General features: G+C 42.6%; 1 protein-coding gene across 1 annotated transcript; it reads right to left on the bottom strand.

The window, feature by feature from the left end:
• Nucleotides 1-13,151: 13,151 nt before the first annotated feature.
• On the bottom strand, nt 13,152-16,887 carry myl9a (myosin, light chain 9a, regulatory). The gene is made up of 4 exons (XM_056234002.1): nt 16,506-16,887; nt 15,032-15,238; nt 13,973-14,134; nt 13,152-13,402 (listed from the first exon to the last, which is right to left on the bottom strand). The coding sequence occupies exons 1-4, from the start codon at nt 16,870-16,872 to the stop codon at nt 13,227-13,229; spliced, it is 912 nt and encodes a 303-aa protein (XP_056089977.1). The 5' UTR covers nt 16,873-16,887; the 3' UTR covers nt 13,152-13,226.
• Between the last annotated feature and the right edge of the window lie 553 nt (nt 16,888-17,440).

Raw genomic sequence — 17,440 nt, 5'->3', positions numbered from 1 at the left:
CCGTAGGCTACCATTTCGGTTCAATAGGAATACATGTACCGTTCCAGTACCCCTATACAACGCTGTCATTAAGTTGAAGTTATCACATTATAAAGTAGCCTACAGTCCTCGCTTCAGACCTGCTCACTCGCTCTGTTCGGTTTCATTACAGTGTGCTCCTCAGCACTGGAGCGCCCTCTGCTGTCCATAAGGTGCATCTGCACCAGCCATTTCAAACCCAGCCTCCAGTATTTGGGCCACGCCTCCTTATTTGCATACACTCCTCAATCCTCAAATGCCCAATCCTAAATGGCTAAATGATTAAATGCCCAATCCTAAATCCCTAAATGCCCAATCCTAAATCCTAAATGGCTAAATGACCAAATGACCAATCCTAAATACCAAATGCCCAATCCTAAATACCAAATTCATTTTCGACTTAGACTTTTAGTTTTCGACTTAGACTTTTAGTTTCAAACTTAGACTTTTGGTTTTCGTTTAAGACTTTTAGTTTTAGACTTTTAGTTTTCAATCTGACCCAATAATCCCTCCATAGATGTCGTGTTCATTGACATCTGGGCAAGTGCGGACAGTTTTTCACACCAAGAACGATAACTATAAAATTAACATTATATATATATTTTTAACTATATCATGAACAACAGCTGTAACGATAACGGCACTGAGAAATGATATCGTTGGAATCACTTTCAGAACGATTTTTTTCCCGCTAATGAACGATAAAACATTCACAGCCAATCAGAATCCATCCTGCTTGAAAGAGCTCGAGCATTTAAAGTGACAGACGTATAATAAACAACGATATCATGCTTTAGTGTGGACACAATATTGTTATTGTTCTTTGTGTGAACGAACTTTAGGTTAAATGATCTACAACAAAACAGAGCAAGCGTTGGTGCTGGTTTTTAATTGCTACAATAATAATTTCCTGTTAGAAATTACATCAAAAGTGGAAAAAGTTGGTCAAAAACACGTACATTTACACAACTTTCACTTTCAGACGCCACATATTTTTTTAGCTCTGCACTGTATAAAATCAGTAGGCTTCATGTTTGCAATAGTGCTGATATTCGGGAAAACGACATCCTCAGTTATAAACATAAATATAGGCTATTATAAAACTTAAAAACAGGAACTTTTTTTGCCCTATATATCTTGAAATTGGGGAGTTTTTTGTATTAATTCTGGTGGCATTTTTGCCTCAAGCCCGATAGTTTCCGCCCGTGATGGCGGGGGAAGCGGCTCTTTTTCGAGGCCTGTATCAAGTCAAACAGGTGAAACATAGCTAATATTATTATGTTTAAACAGTAGCAATATTGTTTAACATAATATTTGTTAAGAGTAGTTGAATCATTTACATTCAGGTTGCATATTGGCTATTTTATTATCTGACCACAGTTGTTTTTCTAAGCATGAGGTTTTATGACAGATAGGAATGATTGTCTTAATGAACTTCTGGACCAATCACAGCTCAGAATGCTCGGATCCATCCAACGTTTTACACAATTGACTCGAGCAATAAAGTAGCATCTTATGTTACTGTTTGTTATAGATGAGAAGTGTTCAGTCGTGTGAACGGTGACTTTACATTTTCAGCCTGTTTGTTCTTGTTCATCATGTTCAACTTGTCAAGTTTCCTGACCTGCTTTTCCAACAGATACTGAAACTCAGCACAAATTTCTGAACTCTGCATGTCAGCAATATCAGAGTCTTCAAACCTTTGTGTTCTGGTGGAAGGATTGATTACCCGTATTTGCTTTGGATTGAATATCAATGAACTCAGATACATTGAATCTTAATAGGGCTAAACTGGACTGAACACACTTATGGACTTTCAGTGGACATCTCGCCTGCCTTTGTACATTTTATTTATTATTTTATTCTTTTTTTCTTTACATGTGATGCCTCAGATTTTATTGAAAGGATATTGTTGAACTATATATACACACACACACACACTCACATGTGTGTGTGTTTGTCTCAGATGCTAATGGACACAAATCAAATGTACTACACATTGTCATGTTTTTATGCCAACTTTGGAGAGAAATATTCTAGACCTAGAGGGCCGATACTGACGCTTTCATGCACAACATCTTGTATTTGTTCAATCCATCAGGTTGTTTCTCGCACTTTTGTTTGTGTGTTTATAGTGAAAAACCAGGGTTAAATGAACTGTTTTAGTGGTAAATGGCACTTTCCATTAATAGGCGGCAAAGTTGTGTTTAATTGTCACTTAGTTTCAAAATACAGATATGCTGTATTCAATATAGATAATTAAAATTTTAATTAATGTGTTTTTATTTAACTGACTAAAAATTAGCAGTGTAACCTAAACTATTTCATGATCTTCCCCCAAATGACAAAATGTAAATATTCTATAAAATTGTGACACACAGGAAATTACATCATATATATCATATACAATATGTATATACCATACCATATATATATATACACACACACACACACATATTTACAAACTTGTGTTAGATGAGATTAATCGATTTGGCAGCACTAATACACACACACACACACATATATATATATTAGGGCTGGGCAACGATTAATCGCATCCAAAATAAAAGTTTGTGTTTACATAATTATGTGTTTGTGCGCTGTATAATTATTTTGTATATATAAATACACACACATGCATGTATATTTAATAAATATTTGCATGTACTGTATATATATATTTATACATAATTTATATTATATATAAATATTTTATATATAAATAACAAATTTTTCTTAAATATATACATGCATGTGTTTGTATTTATATATATATATTTATACACACATACATATACACACACACACACACACATATACTGTATTTGCAAACATTTATGTTAGATGCAATTAATCGATTCGACAGGACAAATATATATATATATATATATATATATATATATATATATATGAAATAGATTTCATACCTTTTATAGAAAGAATATAAAATTGTAGTTTGTCATTCTGAGGTCGTAAGCTCCTCCTTTCACTGAACATTCAGACCAAATGACTTTATTAAAGAGTTTTAAGCATTTACCCTTTTTGTGGAAAGTGCCAAAACACGATTAACTGGTTTAACACTGATGAAGTTCTCTGTGTGGTTTGGGATTTGAGCACCAATATAATAATGAACACATGAAATCTGATCTTGGATCAGTGAATTCAATATGCATACAGGCCCAAATCTCATCCTTACGTCTCCAGAGTCCAGAGAAAGAGAGATTTACTATAGATATCTATCATTGATGGTTATTATTTTTCAGAACTGACATGTTTTAAAGTAATATAGATATACAATGTTACACTCTGTAGATTGTAGGATTGTTGTGGGAATATTTCTTTTACAATCAAAATAAAGTTTTATTTAACAAGAACAGCAGAACAACGGATGGTGTTTGTTCTTCGAGCCCTATTGGGTGGCATTGCTTTTATTTTGTTCATGTTCATTTATTATTGCCCAGCACTGTAAAAAACGATATGATCAATAAGTCATGACAACATATGTTTTTCCATTACTTTAAGTCATCAAAATAATTTAATCAATTGGAAATTCGTTTGTTTTGTTTACGTTTAAACGATTTTTTTATTATTATTTTTAGTTGCAATTACTTTTTGATTATATTTAAAAATTTAAGGCAGCAACTGAACTTTTTTTGGGGGGGCGTTTTTGTTTTTTTACAGTGAGTCCATCTCATGAAATCTTGGCTCATATTTCACCGATTGTGTAGTAAAATGTGATTGAATTGTTTGTTTTAAAACCTGGATCTTGTGTTTAATTTTGTGTGATGCTGCAGAAACACACTGTATTTCTATGTAAAACGATGCTTGTATTGGCCTACGTGACGACCCATTTGCAGAACAAATAATGATTCATTCAGATTCTTATAAAACTTATTCTGAAATGTACAAACTTTATTTTCAATAGAGAAATTCAGCAAAATGACATTGTGGAGATTGGACTTGTTGATATCTTTTTGATAACTTAAGGACAGTTTTTGTCTTCTGCAGATTCAGTCTGAAAACTTACAGGTGATTTTATCTGGAGAGACAAAGAAAGAAAACAGGTCAAATACTGGATCTTTATTTTGTGAAGTATGTGCAAAACTCACCACCACAATGTGAAATATATGATAGTGTTTTCTAGTGTGTTTTCTTATAGAGCAATGCCTGGAGGTATGATGTCAAAACCCGGAAGACTATACTTTTTTTTAGTTTTTTTTTTGTTTTTTATTGAATTTTCAAAATTACAGAATTTGATATACGGAAGACTATACATATATTTGTGTGTCAGACTTTACAAAAGACAATTAACACTTAAAGATATGGCAAGCCAAAAGTTTCAGAATTACGCAATAGATGAATCGCGTTTACATCCAAAACTATGGAAGCTTGTTTCCGCCACTGAATAAAAAAATAAAAATTGCGACTTTTTATCTCACAATTGCGAGATATGAAGTCAGAATTCTGAGAAATAAAGTCTCAATTGCGAGATATAACTATGGAAGCTTGTTTCCGCCACTGAATAAAAAAAATAATAATAATAATTGCGACTTTTTATCTCACAATTGCGAGATATAAAGTCAGAATTCTGAGAAATAAAGTTGCAATTGCGAGATATAAAGTCGCAATTCTGAGAAATAAAGTCGCAATTGCGATATAAAGTCGCAATTCTAAGAAATAAAGTCGCAATTGCGAGATATAAAGTCGCAATTCTGAGAAATAAAGTCGCAATTGCGAGATATAAAGTCGCAATTATAAGAAATAAAGTCGCAATTGCGAGATCTAAAGTCGCAATTATGAGAAATAAAGTCGCAATTGCGAGAAAAAAATACAGAATTGTGACTTTTTTTCTCACAATTGCGAGTTTACATCTCGCAATTTTGACTTTATAACACATAATTGCGAGTTTATATCTTGAAATTCTGATATCTTTTCTCAGAATTGTGAGATATAAACTCGCAATTGCGAGTTATCAGGCCATTTCTAAGGGGGGGAAAAGACTAACTATTTTCCCCTCAGAATAGTTTATATCTCACAATTCTGAATTTACAACACGTAATTTCGACTTTATATCACGCAATTCTGACTTTATAACCTGCAATTTCGACTTTATATCAATAAATTCTGACTTTATATCTCGCAATTCTGACTTTATAACACGCAATTGCGACTTTATATCAATCAATTCTGACTTTATATCTCGCAATTCTGACTTTATAACACGCAATTGCGACTTTATATCAATCAATTCTGAGACTTTTTCCGAGACAATTGCGAGACTTTATATCTCGCAATTCTGACTTTATAACACACAATTGCGACTTTATTTCACGCAATTCTGACTTTATAACCTGCAATTACGACTTTATATCAATAAATTCTGACTTTATAACACGCAATTCTGACTTTATAACACGCAATTGCGATTTTATATCACCCAATTCTGACTTTATATCTCGCAATTGTGAGAAATAAAGTCAGAATTGTGAGATAAAAAGTCGCAATTACCTTTTTTATTTTTCATTCTGTGGCGGAAACAAGCTTCCATACAAAAAATGGTTTTAGCGCCGTCAAATACACTCCAAACGCTGGTAAAATAAGTGCGCATTAGACGCATTTTTACGCCGTTTGGCTTGCCACAAGATGATGTGTTTTAATGGCACAAAAGCGAGCGTTATTTACGGCGTTTTTCTTTGTATCTGAGCCTGGTTTGATAAGTTTAAACTGTTCTCACCCAATCAATGATGGCCTAAGTCAGCGAAACGATACGTTTGTGTAAGAACAATATCCATATTTATAACTTTATCGACTTGCTTTCGACAGACGGCCGTACGCATCGATTTACGGCGATAGTAAACCTTGACCTGACGCTTGATGCATTGATGAACACGGAAGCGCAGAGGATAGAGCAAAACAAAACACCAGTCACGCATTAGAAGTCTAAAATGAGAATTTTTAAAGAAATGTCAGAGGATTTGGATAGAAGAGAAGAGGAGCTTGAGTTTGTTGCCCAGCCCTGTTTGTTTGAACTGCGAGACGTCAGGGGTTACGCTTGTCCACTTGGCTAGGCCGTCTGCCGGAAGCTAGTTCTTTTAGTTTATAAAGTTTTAAATATATTTTTCTTACAAAAACCCATGGCTTCGCTTCAGAAGGCCTTTATTAACCCCCTTGGATTAATCAATACTTTTATGATGGATGGATGCACTTTTTTGGACTTCAAAATAAGGGCCATTCACTACTATTATAAAGCTTGGACGAGCCAGGATAACTCTGATTGTGTTCGTCTGAAAGAAGTTAGTCATATACACCTGTTGAGGGTGAGTAAATCTTGGGATCATTTTCATTTTTAGCGTGTTTATATTGAAAAAACAGTGGAAATGTAGCGCAGTGGAATAAAAAAATACACGTAGCTTATTGTGCGAACGGCCAGTAATCGCCACGGGTTCTCGCTAAATCTTTTCCTATGGGTTTTTAATTTTTTTTTTTCAGTTATGAGCAAAATAAGGTCTGTGGTAAAAAATAACTTGACACAACTTAGAAATTTTGTCCTACAATGTAAACCGCACACACTCACATCCCAAATGTCCTTATCTAGTTACTTATTAAAAAACATAGCCTACATATTTAAAAATAAACAGCTTAAAAATTCGCTTTCTAGATTCTAGATATAGTGTGTAGTTACATTGTGCAAAACGTTCAAGTCAATTGTTATGTTGACCACAGACCTTATATTGAAAACCCCCATTATAAAAATGCATAGGAAAATCTACAGGGAACCACTGGTGATAAAGTGATAAAACGTACTCGGTTACTAACGTAACCTCGGTTCTCTCTAGAGAGGGAACGAGTACTGCGTAATAGCTTACGCTAGGGGAAAAACTCTTTTCCGCGAGATATTGAAGCCAAAAATTATCCTTTAATTTTTTATTAATGCAAAACGCTTTGCAGCAGCAAGCAAACATAGGCGAAACAGCTCGCGCGCCTATTGGTTGCTCTGCAGCAAATGCAGCAGCCTATCGAGAGAGACTCTGCGTGACGTAATGACCAATGGGGGCAATTCGCGCCCATATCGTCACGTCCCGCCAGAAGGGGCGTGGTCTCGCCCTATAAATATGCTCGTTAGGCTGATACAAGCTGGTTTTTATCGCTGAAGCGAACCAGAGCGTATTCCACGCACGGCAAGATACGCAGTACTCGTTCCCTCTCTAGAGAGAACCGAGGTTACGTTAGTAACCGAGTACGTTCTCTTACGAGAGTATCTCTCGTACTGCGTAATAGCTTACGCTAGGGGAACACAATGCAACACGCCGTGCGTAAAGGGATCCAACACCAAAGTCCCAGGGGCCGAAGCCCAGGGCTCATGTAGTGCATAATCACCATAAACTCACATAGAGTAAAGGAGAGAGGCTGGAAGCGTCATTCCCTATAAAAAAGCACCCAGCGGGGCTATTATATGACCATCAAACGCGCAGCCAGGGTGAAAGCATTCAGCCTGATCTGGGCGGCCATACGTGAGTCAACACTCATGGGGCTGCAGTAAACTCAGCATCTGGGCCGCAGAGCGGGGCAGATAGCACTGAATTTAGACCGCCAAAAGCTTAGCTTGTAAGGCGGGTACCTCCAGGTTATAGTATTTTATAAATGTAGACGGCGAGGCCCAGCCCGCGGCCGTACAGATATCTTGCAGGGAAACCCCGCTAGACCATGCCCACGAAGAGGCCACGCCTCTCGTGGAATGCGCCCTGACACCCAAGGGGCACTGTAAGCCCTTCGCAGAGTAAGCGAGCGCGATGGCATCCACTATCCATCTGGATAGGCTCTGTTTTGAGGCGGCGAGTCCCTTGGAACGCCCGCCGAACAAAACAAAAAGCTGCTCCGTCTGTCTGAAAACAGACGAGCGTGCCACATAAGCTCTCAATGCCCTGACGGGGCAGAGGAGACTTGCATCCTCCTCCTCACTGAGAACCGGAAGGGCAGACAGGGAAATGACCTGGGCCCTGAACGGCGTGTTGAGGGATTTCGGGACATACCCGTGTTTCGGTTTGAGAATGACCTTTGAGTCATTAGGCCCAAACTCCATACACGACGCGCTTACTGAAAGCGCCTGTAGGTCCCCTATGCGCTTCACTGAAGCGAGAGCCATGAGAAACACTGTCTTGAACGACAGGTGTTTCATGTCCACCAGCTGGATTGGCTCGAACGGGGCGCCTTTCATGGCCTCCAAGACCGTGGAAAGGTCCCACGTCGGGACTGAAGGGGGCCTTGGAGGGTTCAGCCTCCGAGCTCCCCTAAGGAAACGCACGACTAAGTCGTTTTTCCCAAGCGACTGGCCAGACACCGGTTTTGCAAACGTTGCTATGGCCGCCACATATACTTTGAGCGTGGATGGGGTCCTGCCCTTATCCAGTAGCTCTTGAAGGAAGGAAAGCACTTCCGCAACCCCGCACTCCACAGGTGAAAGGCTCTGGGCCTGACACCATGTCGAGAAAACAGACCATTTTGAGGAGTAGAGCCGCCTGGTAGACGGAGCTCTAGCCTGCGCGATCGTGTTTAACACTCCCTCTGGGAGGCTAGCGGGTACCCGTTGATGGCCCATGCGTGCAGGGACCATAACTCCGGGCGAGGGTGCCAGATTGAGCCCTCCGCCTGAGAGAGGAGGTCTCTCCTCAATGGTACAGGCCATGGGGCAGTGCTGGTCAGCTGCATCAGGGCAGGGAACCACGTCTGGTTCGTCCAGAGCGGGGCTACAAGCAGCACTGGGCATCCGTTTTCCCTGATTCGTTCCAACACCTGAGGCAGGAGCGAGACAGGAGGAAAAGCATACAGGGGGCAGCGGGGCCAAACATGAGCCAGCGCGTCCTTGCTTTTCGAGAAAAACTCCGGGCAATGAGCGTTTTCTTGGGACGCGAATAGGTCCACCTGAGCTCTGCCGAACGTTTTCCACAGCAGCTGGACCGTCTGCGGGTGCAGCGACCATTCCCCTGCTGGAACGTTGTTCCTGGACAGTCTGTCTGGTCCCACGTTCAGGTGACCAGGCACGTGCGCCGCTCTCAGTGAGAGCAGGTTGTGCTGAGCCCAAACCAGGAGGCGTTCCGTCAACCTGTAAAGGTTTCGTGACCTGACGCCGCCCTGGCGATTTATGTATGCCACCACCGACATGTTGTCCGACCGGACCAAGACGTGGTGGCCTGTTATCTGGGGACAAAAACGCCGTAGCGCTTTGTCGGCTGCTATCATCTCCAAGCAGTTTATGTGAAGGAGCTTTTCCCGTTCTGACCACAGGCCAGCTAGCGGTCTGCCCTCGAGCAGCGCTCCCCACCCCAAGGTGGAGGCGTCCGTAGACACCACCTTCACGCTCGAAGCGGTCCCCAGACTCACACCTGACTGATACCAGTCGGTTTCTCTCCAAGGTTTCAGAGCTGAAACGCACTGAAGGTCGACCCTGAGGCGAAACAGACCCGCTGTCCATGCCCTGGGTGGAACCCGCGTCTTCAGCCACATCTGCAGTGGGCGCATGCGGAGCAGGCCCAACTGGAGTACAGAGGCTGCTGAGGCCATCAGCCCCAGCATTTTCTGAAACCTTTTGAGCGGGACTATCGCGCCGTGGCGGAAGGATTTCACGCCGCGCTGAATATTTAGCACGCGCTCTGGTGACAGGCGTGCTGTCATGGACAGCGAGTCCAACACGGTTCCCAGAAAGGAAATTTTCTGACTGGGAGACAGTGAGCTCTTCGCCCAATTGACTGTGAGGCCCAGCTTCTCGAGGTGCTCGAGCAATGCGGCCCTGTGTTCTATGAGCTCCGATCGTGATCGAGCTAGAATCAGCCAATCGTCCAAGTAGTTCAGAACTCGCATGCCCTGAAGTCTCAGGGGCGCGAGCGCCGCGTCCATGCACTTCGTAAATGTACGAGGCGCTAGGGACAGGCCGAACGGCAGGACTGTGTATTGATATGCCTGGCCCTCGAAGGCGAATCTCAAAAATCGCCTGTGATGGGACGCTATTTGTATTTGGAAATAGGCGTCTTTCAGATCTATCGACATAAACCAGTCCCCGAAGCGCACCTGCGCGAGGATTTTCCTGGTCGTAAGCATTCTGAACTGGCGCTTCACAAGCACTCTGTTCAGCTGCCGCAGATCTAAAATGGGTCTGAGACCCCCATCCTTTTTCGGTACCAGAAAATATCTGCTGTATAGGCCCCCTTCGCTCTGAGCCTGAGATAAAGGTTCTATAGCCCCTTTGCTCAGTAGTTTCGCTATTTCGGCACGAAGTAGATGAGATACTTCGTTTTTCACCGTGGTTTCGACGCGCGCCGTATAACGGCGCGGGCGTCGAGCGAATTGTAGCGAATAGCCTCTCTTTATAGTGTTCAGCACCCATTCTGAAACCCCGGGAAGCTTTGACCACGCATCTGCGTGAATAGCTAGAGGCAGAATGAAATCCGGGCTCTGGCCGCGACAAAACGGCAGCTCGAGAGCCTGGGCATACTGGGAACACAACACCGTGTTTACAGCGTTCGAGGCGGGGGGCGCGCTGATCACAGCGGGCGACCTGGCCGCGCTCAGCTTTTTTATGGCAGATTGTGCAGAAAAAGCGAGCGGGGGAGATCCCGTGGGAATCGGCGTGTCTGTGAGAAAATGTGGGCGCGGGGCTGCGGGCACATTTAATACACTGAAAACACTGTCGTTCATGGCCGACTGAATGTGTGTTGGTTTCGTTTTTACAGAAACCATGGGACACGCAGCATGTAGTGTGAGCGGGCATGATGACATGGGCACTTGCACTACATTGTTTGCACAATCGACCGGAGTCGATTTTATTTGTGCTAGCCCTGCACCGTGGCGGGCTGTGTTTGTGTGTGGGAATGGGCACTGGGTGGGCATTCTTACAACACTCATAACACCTTCGGCCGTGGCCGGAACACCAGAAAATGCACTCTTTATTGGATTTATCTGGGTAGCCGTAAAAACGGCTTTTGTGCGCAGGCAAACGGGCTGTGACACCGGCTGACTCTCTGCGAAATACACTGGGACAGTCGCGATGTTTGGAACTGACCGAGCGAGAAGTTTTGGTGAAAAACCGGCCGCAGCGGGATCTGAACACCGTCGTTTTCCTAGAATGGCTAGGAAGATTTTGAGGCCTCGGGCTTGATCTCAATCCTCGGCCGGGGCCCGCGCTGAGGGGGGCGGCGTCCAGCAGAGCGAGAGCGCGGTCTTTGGTCTCGGGCGTGGCGGCGCTGTGAAGCGGCGGCGGCGGGCGGTGCAGGCTGCGGCTGAGAGCTGCGAGCAGGCGGCGGTTTAGAGCGACCTGCAGCGGAGCTCGAGCGCTTCGGGAGGAAGTGCTTCATGGCCTGCGAAGTCTTTAGCACCTCCATGAATCTATCCACAAAGTCTGTGACGGCAGATCCGAAAAGGCCCGCTTGAGAAATGGGCGCGTCGAGGAACACAGAGCGCTCGGCTTCCGTCATCTCGGACAGCGTCAACCACAAATGTCTCTCAGCCACGGTGAGAGAGGCCATGTTTCGTCCTATGGCCTGTGCAGCAGCTTTAGTAGCGCGAAGAGCGAGGTCTGTAGCGCTTCTCAGGTCCGCGACGCAGATCGCTCCGGGTCCTTCCTCGTCCAGTTTAAGGAGAAGGTCGGCCTGGAAAATCTGCAGGATGGCCATAGTGTGCAGCGCTGAAACTGCTTGCCCGGCGGCGGTGTAAGCGCGACCGTGCATGGATGACGTCACCCGGCAGGCTTTAGATGGAAGCGTCGTGTGCGCGCGCCGTCCAGCGGAGGGCGGGCAGAGATGAGACGCTACAGCTGGTTCCACAGGAGGAACAGAAAGGTATCCTCTTTCCTTCGCGCCATCCACAGAGGAGAAAGCAGCAGAAGCAGAGGTACGAAGCCTGGCGGAGAAGGGGGCGTTCCACGATTTCGTAACTTCGTCGTGAAGTTCCGGGAGGAAGGGCGCGGGCCGCGATTTCGACGGAGCCTCGTCACTTCCGAGAAAGCGTCCGTCCATTCTGTTGCGCGGCGGCTGCGCGGGCGCCTCCCAATCGAGGCCGATGCTTTCAACGGCCTGAGAGAGCAGACGCATCAGCTCAGTCTCAATGCCGGCTCTCTTACCAGTGGTCTGGCGGGAAACGCTAGCGGAGGGGAGATCCACGGAGCTCGCCCAATCCTCACTATCGGACGCCAGAAGAGAACACGCCTCGGAGGGTTCGTCAGGCTCGTGGATGGACGCGGCGGCAGGCGGCGGCCGTTGTCCGTCAGTGAGCGACTCGAGCGAAGCCGGCGAAGCAGGCGGGCGAACCGGCGAGCTTTGGCGGGCTGGAGATAGCTCGGGAGCGCGCTGGGCGCGGCGCTTTTTACGGCGCGGCGTCACGGCGGGCTGTGGTGAAGGCTCGGAGAATGATGCCAGGCGCGTCCTCAGAGTCACCATGGGCAAAAGCTCGCAATGAGGGCATCCGCCGTCAGCGAGCGCGAGAGCCGCGTGATCCTCACCCAGACAGGAAACACAGATGACGTGTCGATCTCCATCGCTGAGCGGGGCGCGGCACGAGCCACAGGAAGGCATCTTTAAAAAGACGCTGCTCTTTTTGTGAGAGAAGTGTAAGTCGCGTCAAGTAAGCGAACAAACACTTCTCAACAGAGAAATACACACAGGGTATTGAAAGGATATATAACGCCGGAAAGCGCAGCAGGTACGGCAGATGAAGGCGGCGAGGCCAGCGACTCCAGAGCTCGTCCCGCTGAAAGGCTTGCTTCGACGGCGCGGCTTCTCACTCCGGATCCAGCGATGCGTGTGCTTCGCTGAAGAGGTAAAAATCAGCTTGTATCAGCCTAACGAGCATATTTATAGGGCGAGACCACGCCCCTTCTGGCGGGACGTGACGATATGGGCGCGAATTGCCCCCATTGGTCATTACGTCACGCAGAGTCTCTCTCGATAGGCTGCTGCATTTGCTGCAGAGCAACCAATAGGCGCGCGAGCTGTTTCGCCTATGTTTGCTTGCTGCTGCAAAGCGTTTTGCATTAATAAAAAATTAAAGGATAATTTTTGGCTTCAATATCTCGCGGAAAAGAGTTTTTCCCCTAGCGTAAGCTATTACGCAGTACGAGAGATACTCTCGTAAGAGAACTGAACTATTGGATCATCAAAATCATTCATGTAAGGGAGCAGTACATACAGAATAAGTGTATGAATGAATCTGGCTGCTGGTTTTTACATGTCGTCCTTGTCTTTGGCGCCGTGTTTGAGGATGCGAGTGAACTCGACGTAGTTGAAGTTCCCTTTCTTGTCGATCGGCGCCTCTCGGAGGAGCTCGTCCACTTCTTCATCTGTGAAGCGGTCACCCATGGTGGTCAGCAGCTCCCGGAGATGATCCTCGTGGATGAAGCCTGTCACACACGGACATCACAGGCTGTCTGGCTGCTTTATGTCAAGATCACAACCATTTAAGAGCGAACGTTTTAAAATACTTCAGGGGCAGTCGACTAAACACAAAAAGCCAATCATTTAAAAAAAAAAAAGAAAAAAATTGATTTCTTTTTGTTGTTGAAAAAATGACATTTTATGGTTTTAGTTAGTTAACTATAATAATCATGTTTAGGTTTTAGGAAGAATGTATATATATTAGTCATATTTCAAGGTTATATTTAAGCCTAAAATCAATAGAAAAATATTTATGTAAAAAAATATATATATATATATATATATATATATATATATATATATTGTGCATTTTTGCTATTATTTCTTAGACTTATGCCTTTAACCTATGCTGTACATTTTAATATGAACTATTCAAGAAGCTGTTAATGTCATTTTAAACTCTGAAACTGTCAATCCTGTGAATAATTACAGCCCAACATATATTAAAATGCCTTAATTTAGCTTGAGATGGTGCAATGCAGTTTATTAACACTTGAACACGTTATTTGTCTGGCAGATTAAAGTCCTCGCTGTACCAGAAGCGTCTTCATCGAAGCACGTGAAGGCGTTTCGTATGACGTCTTCAGGGTCGGTCCCGTTCAGACGTTCTCCAAACATGGTGAGGAACATGGTGAAGTTGATGGGACCTGGAGCTTCACTCATCATTCCCTCCAGATACTCGTCAGACGGGTTCTTCCCTGGGTCACACACACACACACACACACACACACACACACACACACACACACACACACACACACACACACACACACACACACACACACACACACACACACACACACGAACTTCACTGTCCTACTCTAAGTTTCATTTGTGTTGGTAAAATCATTCCAGTGTGGTTGATGACAAATGCTTGATATTTTGTATGTTATTTGGCCTGCAAAATATCACTGACAAAAGACATTATTGGAGGAATGCTACAAAAACCCTCATCTTACATAAGGTCATATTTCAGCCCAAAATCAAGAGTAAAACGAAGCCTATTTAAAAAAAAAAAAATAGGAGAAAAAGATATCATTGCATTAGTCTTACAAACCCTGTTCTTACCTACTTTCAGGCTAATTTCAAAAGAAAAATTAAGCATATTTAAAAAAAGAAAAAATATATTTATGCTATATATATATATATATATATATATATATAACTACCTTATATATATACCGGGAAGATTTTAAAACGAGCGCTTCATTCATAAATCCGTAAGATCTTGCCTTCATACTGTGGAAACACAAACCGTAAGACAGAACACAACGAGCGCTGAAAAGAGGCGGGGCTACATTGTGTACAGTTGACCACGCCCATTTTATAAATGACCCCATTATAGCTATAACCAAATGGTAAAGTTAATTTTTTTTGTTGATAACTATTGACCTAGAGAGTCCGGAGAATTGTACTGCGGTGTTTTTATTGAGGTTGAGCAAAAAAAAAAACGTATGACTAGTTCATAAAAGTGTGTATATAGCTTTAGGTTTTTATATATAATCATAATTCAGCCCGTTGAACCTACACGACCAAAGTAAAAAGATGTACCTCAAAGCATAAAGTTATATAAAACCATCATATATCTATATTACCGAGAGAGGCCAACATGTCGTGCAGATCCTCCTTATCGATGAAGCCGTCTCTGTTCTGATCGATCATGTTGAAGGCCTCCTTGAACTCCTGGATCTGTGATTGGTCGAACATGGCGAAGACGTTGGAGGTGGCCCTCTGCGGGCGCTTCTTCGTGGTCTTTCCTTTGGCACGCTTGGCTGCTGACATGATGACTGCTGGGTTTGGTTCTGCAGAAGGAAGAGATGCGAGATTACAGTCATTAGAGTCGCTTATCGCAGTCTGGAGGGAAATGCAATGCAATAGAGCAATGCCATCGACTCGTAAGATGGATGAGGTGGCAACACTTTACAATAAGGTTCATTAATTAACATTAACTAACATGAACTAACAATGAGCATTAACTAACATGAACTAACAATGAGCAATACATTTGTTACAGTATTTATTCATATTTGTTAATGTTAAAATACAGCTGTTCCTTGTTAGTTCACAGTGCATTAACTAATGTTAACAGATACGACCTTTGATTTTAATAATGTATTAGTAAATGTTATATAATATTAACTCAAATTAATAAATGCTGAAGAAGTATTGTTCATTCTTAGTTCATGTTAACTAAGGTAGTTAACTAATGTTAACTAATGAGCCTTATTGTAAAGTGTTACCGATGAAGTATAAAAAAAGCTGTGTTGTTTCAATTCATGTTTGGGTCAAATATGGACAAACACAACCATTGGGTTTAAAATGCATTAAACCAACGACCCCAACAGGGATTTCAAAAACCCAGCATTTTTTAGAGTGTGTTTTCAATCTAATTCGGTGGGAAAATATGTACGAAATGTGTATGAAATATACACCCAGTCTTATATCATAATAGTTAGAGGGACATTTGATGCTTTCGACGTGAATCTTCAAGCTGTTTCAGCAGAATCCTGCGGTGTGACATGCTATAATTCATCTAAAACTTCATTTTTTGTACTGCATGGAATATATTTTACTGAAAACAATGTATTTATCAAACCGCAAGGCCAACTAAATCAAGCCAGTAAAGACTGAAAATGGTGACACTTTACAAACCTTTTGATTTCACTTATACATACAGTATATGGGTTACACTTTATTTTATCAGTATTACAGTGTAATTATACATTTGCATACCGAGTAATAATATTTAACTACATGTACTTACTATAGGCTTAGGGTTAATTGCATGTAATTATGCATAATTTATAGTTATTACTATAGAAACTACATGTAACATATGTGAGCGTCACCTATATTTAAATCCAAAATCTTGATGTTGAATTATAAAATGGTTATTGTAACAACAGAACCCCATTTCAGACTTTACATATTTCAAGTGTAAAAGATCATATTGAATCAGTTTTGAAACTATACATGTTCTCTCCCAGCACTGTTCAGACTGAAACTGTATTATATCCGTTAACCATTAACAAAACCAACAACGTTTGACAGTTCTTAGAGTAAGTGTACCTGGTTTAGCTGTTGAAGACGGTAGAGAACGCCGTGTGTGTGTTGGATCTGTTCCTCTTTGGGCTGAAGGGAAGTTTGTTTGGTTTTTCAGGCTTTTCTCCACACCTCCCTGTTCCTGAGCGGCCAATGAGGTCAGCCTCCCGTCTGGAGCCTTTAGCCATACAAGGCAAAGGAATCTGAGAGCCGCAGACCTCACATATCCTGAGAAACCTGTGAGAAACAGCAGAGCGTTTTCACAATGGCCCGGCTCTGGCCAGAACGAGGCCTTATTTAGCAAATAAATGACTAAGTGTGCAGGACAAAAGAAACATTTCCTTTGGCAGCCAGTGCAGATGAAGACCAGCACAGGCCGGCTTTCTAAAGTCATTTCAGGCCCTGCTCAGGGATTTGCATTAGAGGGAAAGAAATATGCAAATTTATGAGCTGCTGGCTTGGTAGCAGAGATATATCTTCTCCTTCTTCTTCTTCTCAAATATTTATATACACAAATGAATGGAGAGCTATAAAAATGTTCCTGCTGCATGCAGTGTCTATTGTTTTAAAAACTAGGCTAAACAATACATAAAAAACAGTGTGCACTGAGCTACTGCATGTATTGCATAAATAAAACAACTAGGTGATGTTACAAAAGTTCACAGTATTTTTCCATATTTTTGGGGGGAAGAAAGCCAATATCAATGTAAGTCTATACACCAATGTTCAGCTGAACAATGACACGATTGTCTTTTTAGAGCTGCTTTATGGCAGAATTGAACTCTGTTTGCATCATTGAATCATTATTTTCCTGTTTATCCCTGCAAAGCTGCTTAGAAACAATCTGTATAGTATAAAGCGCTATAGAAATAAAGGAGACTTGACAATGTCCAATTATATTAGACTAAACAACATACTCAATACTCAAGTATTATACACAAAGCCTAACCCTTACGAAAATT

Source organism: Rhinichthys klamathensis, unplaced genomic scaffold (genome assembly GCF_029890125.1).
Source record: "Rhinichthys klamathensis goyatoka isolate OS25496 unplaced genomic scaffold, OSU_Roscu_1.1 h1tg000386l_1, whole genome shotgun sequence".
NCBI classification, from domain to species: domain Eukaryota; kingdom Metazoa; phylum Chordata; class Actinopteri; order Cypriniformes; family Leuciscidae; genus Rhinichthys; species Rhinichthys klamathensis.
Note: the sequence above shows the minus strand (reverse complement) of the source record. Positions and strands in the feature narration are given on the sequence as shown.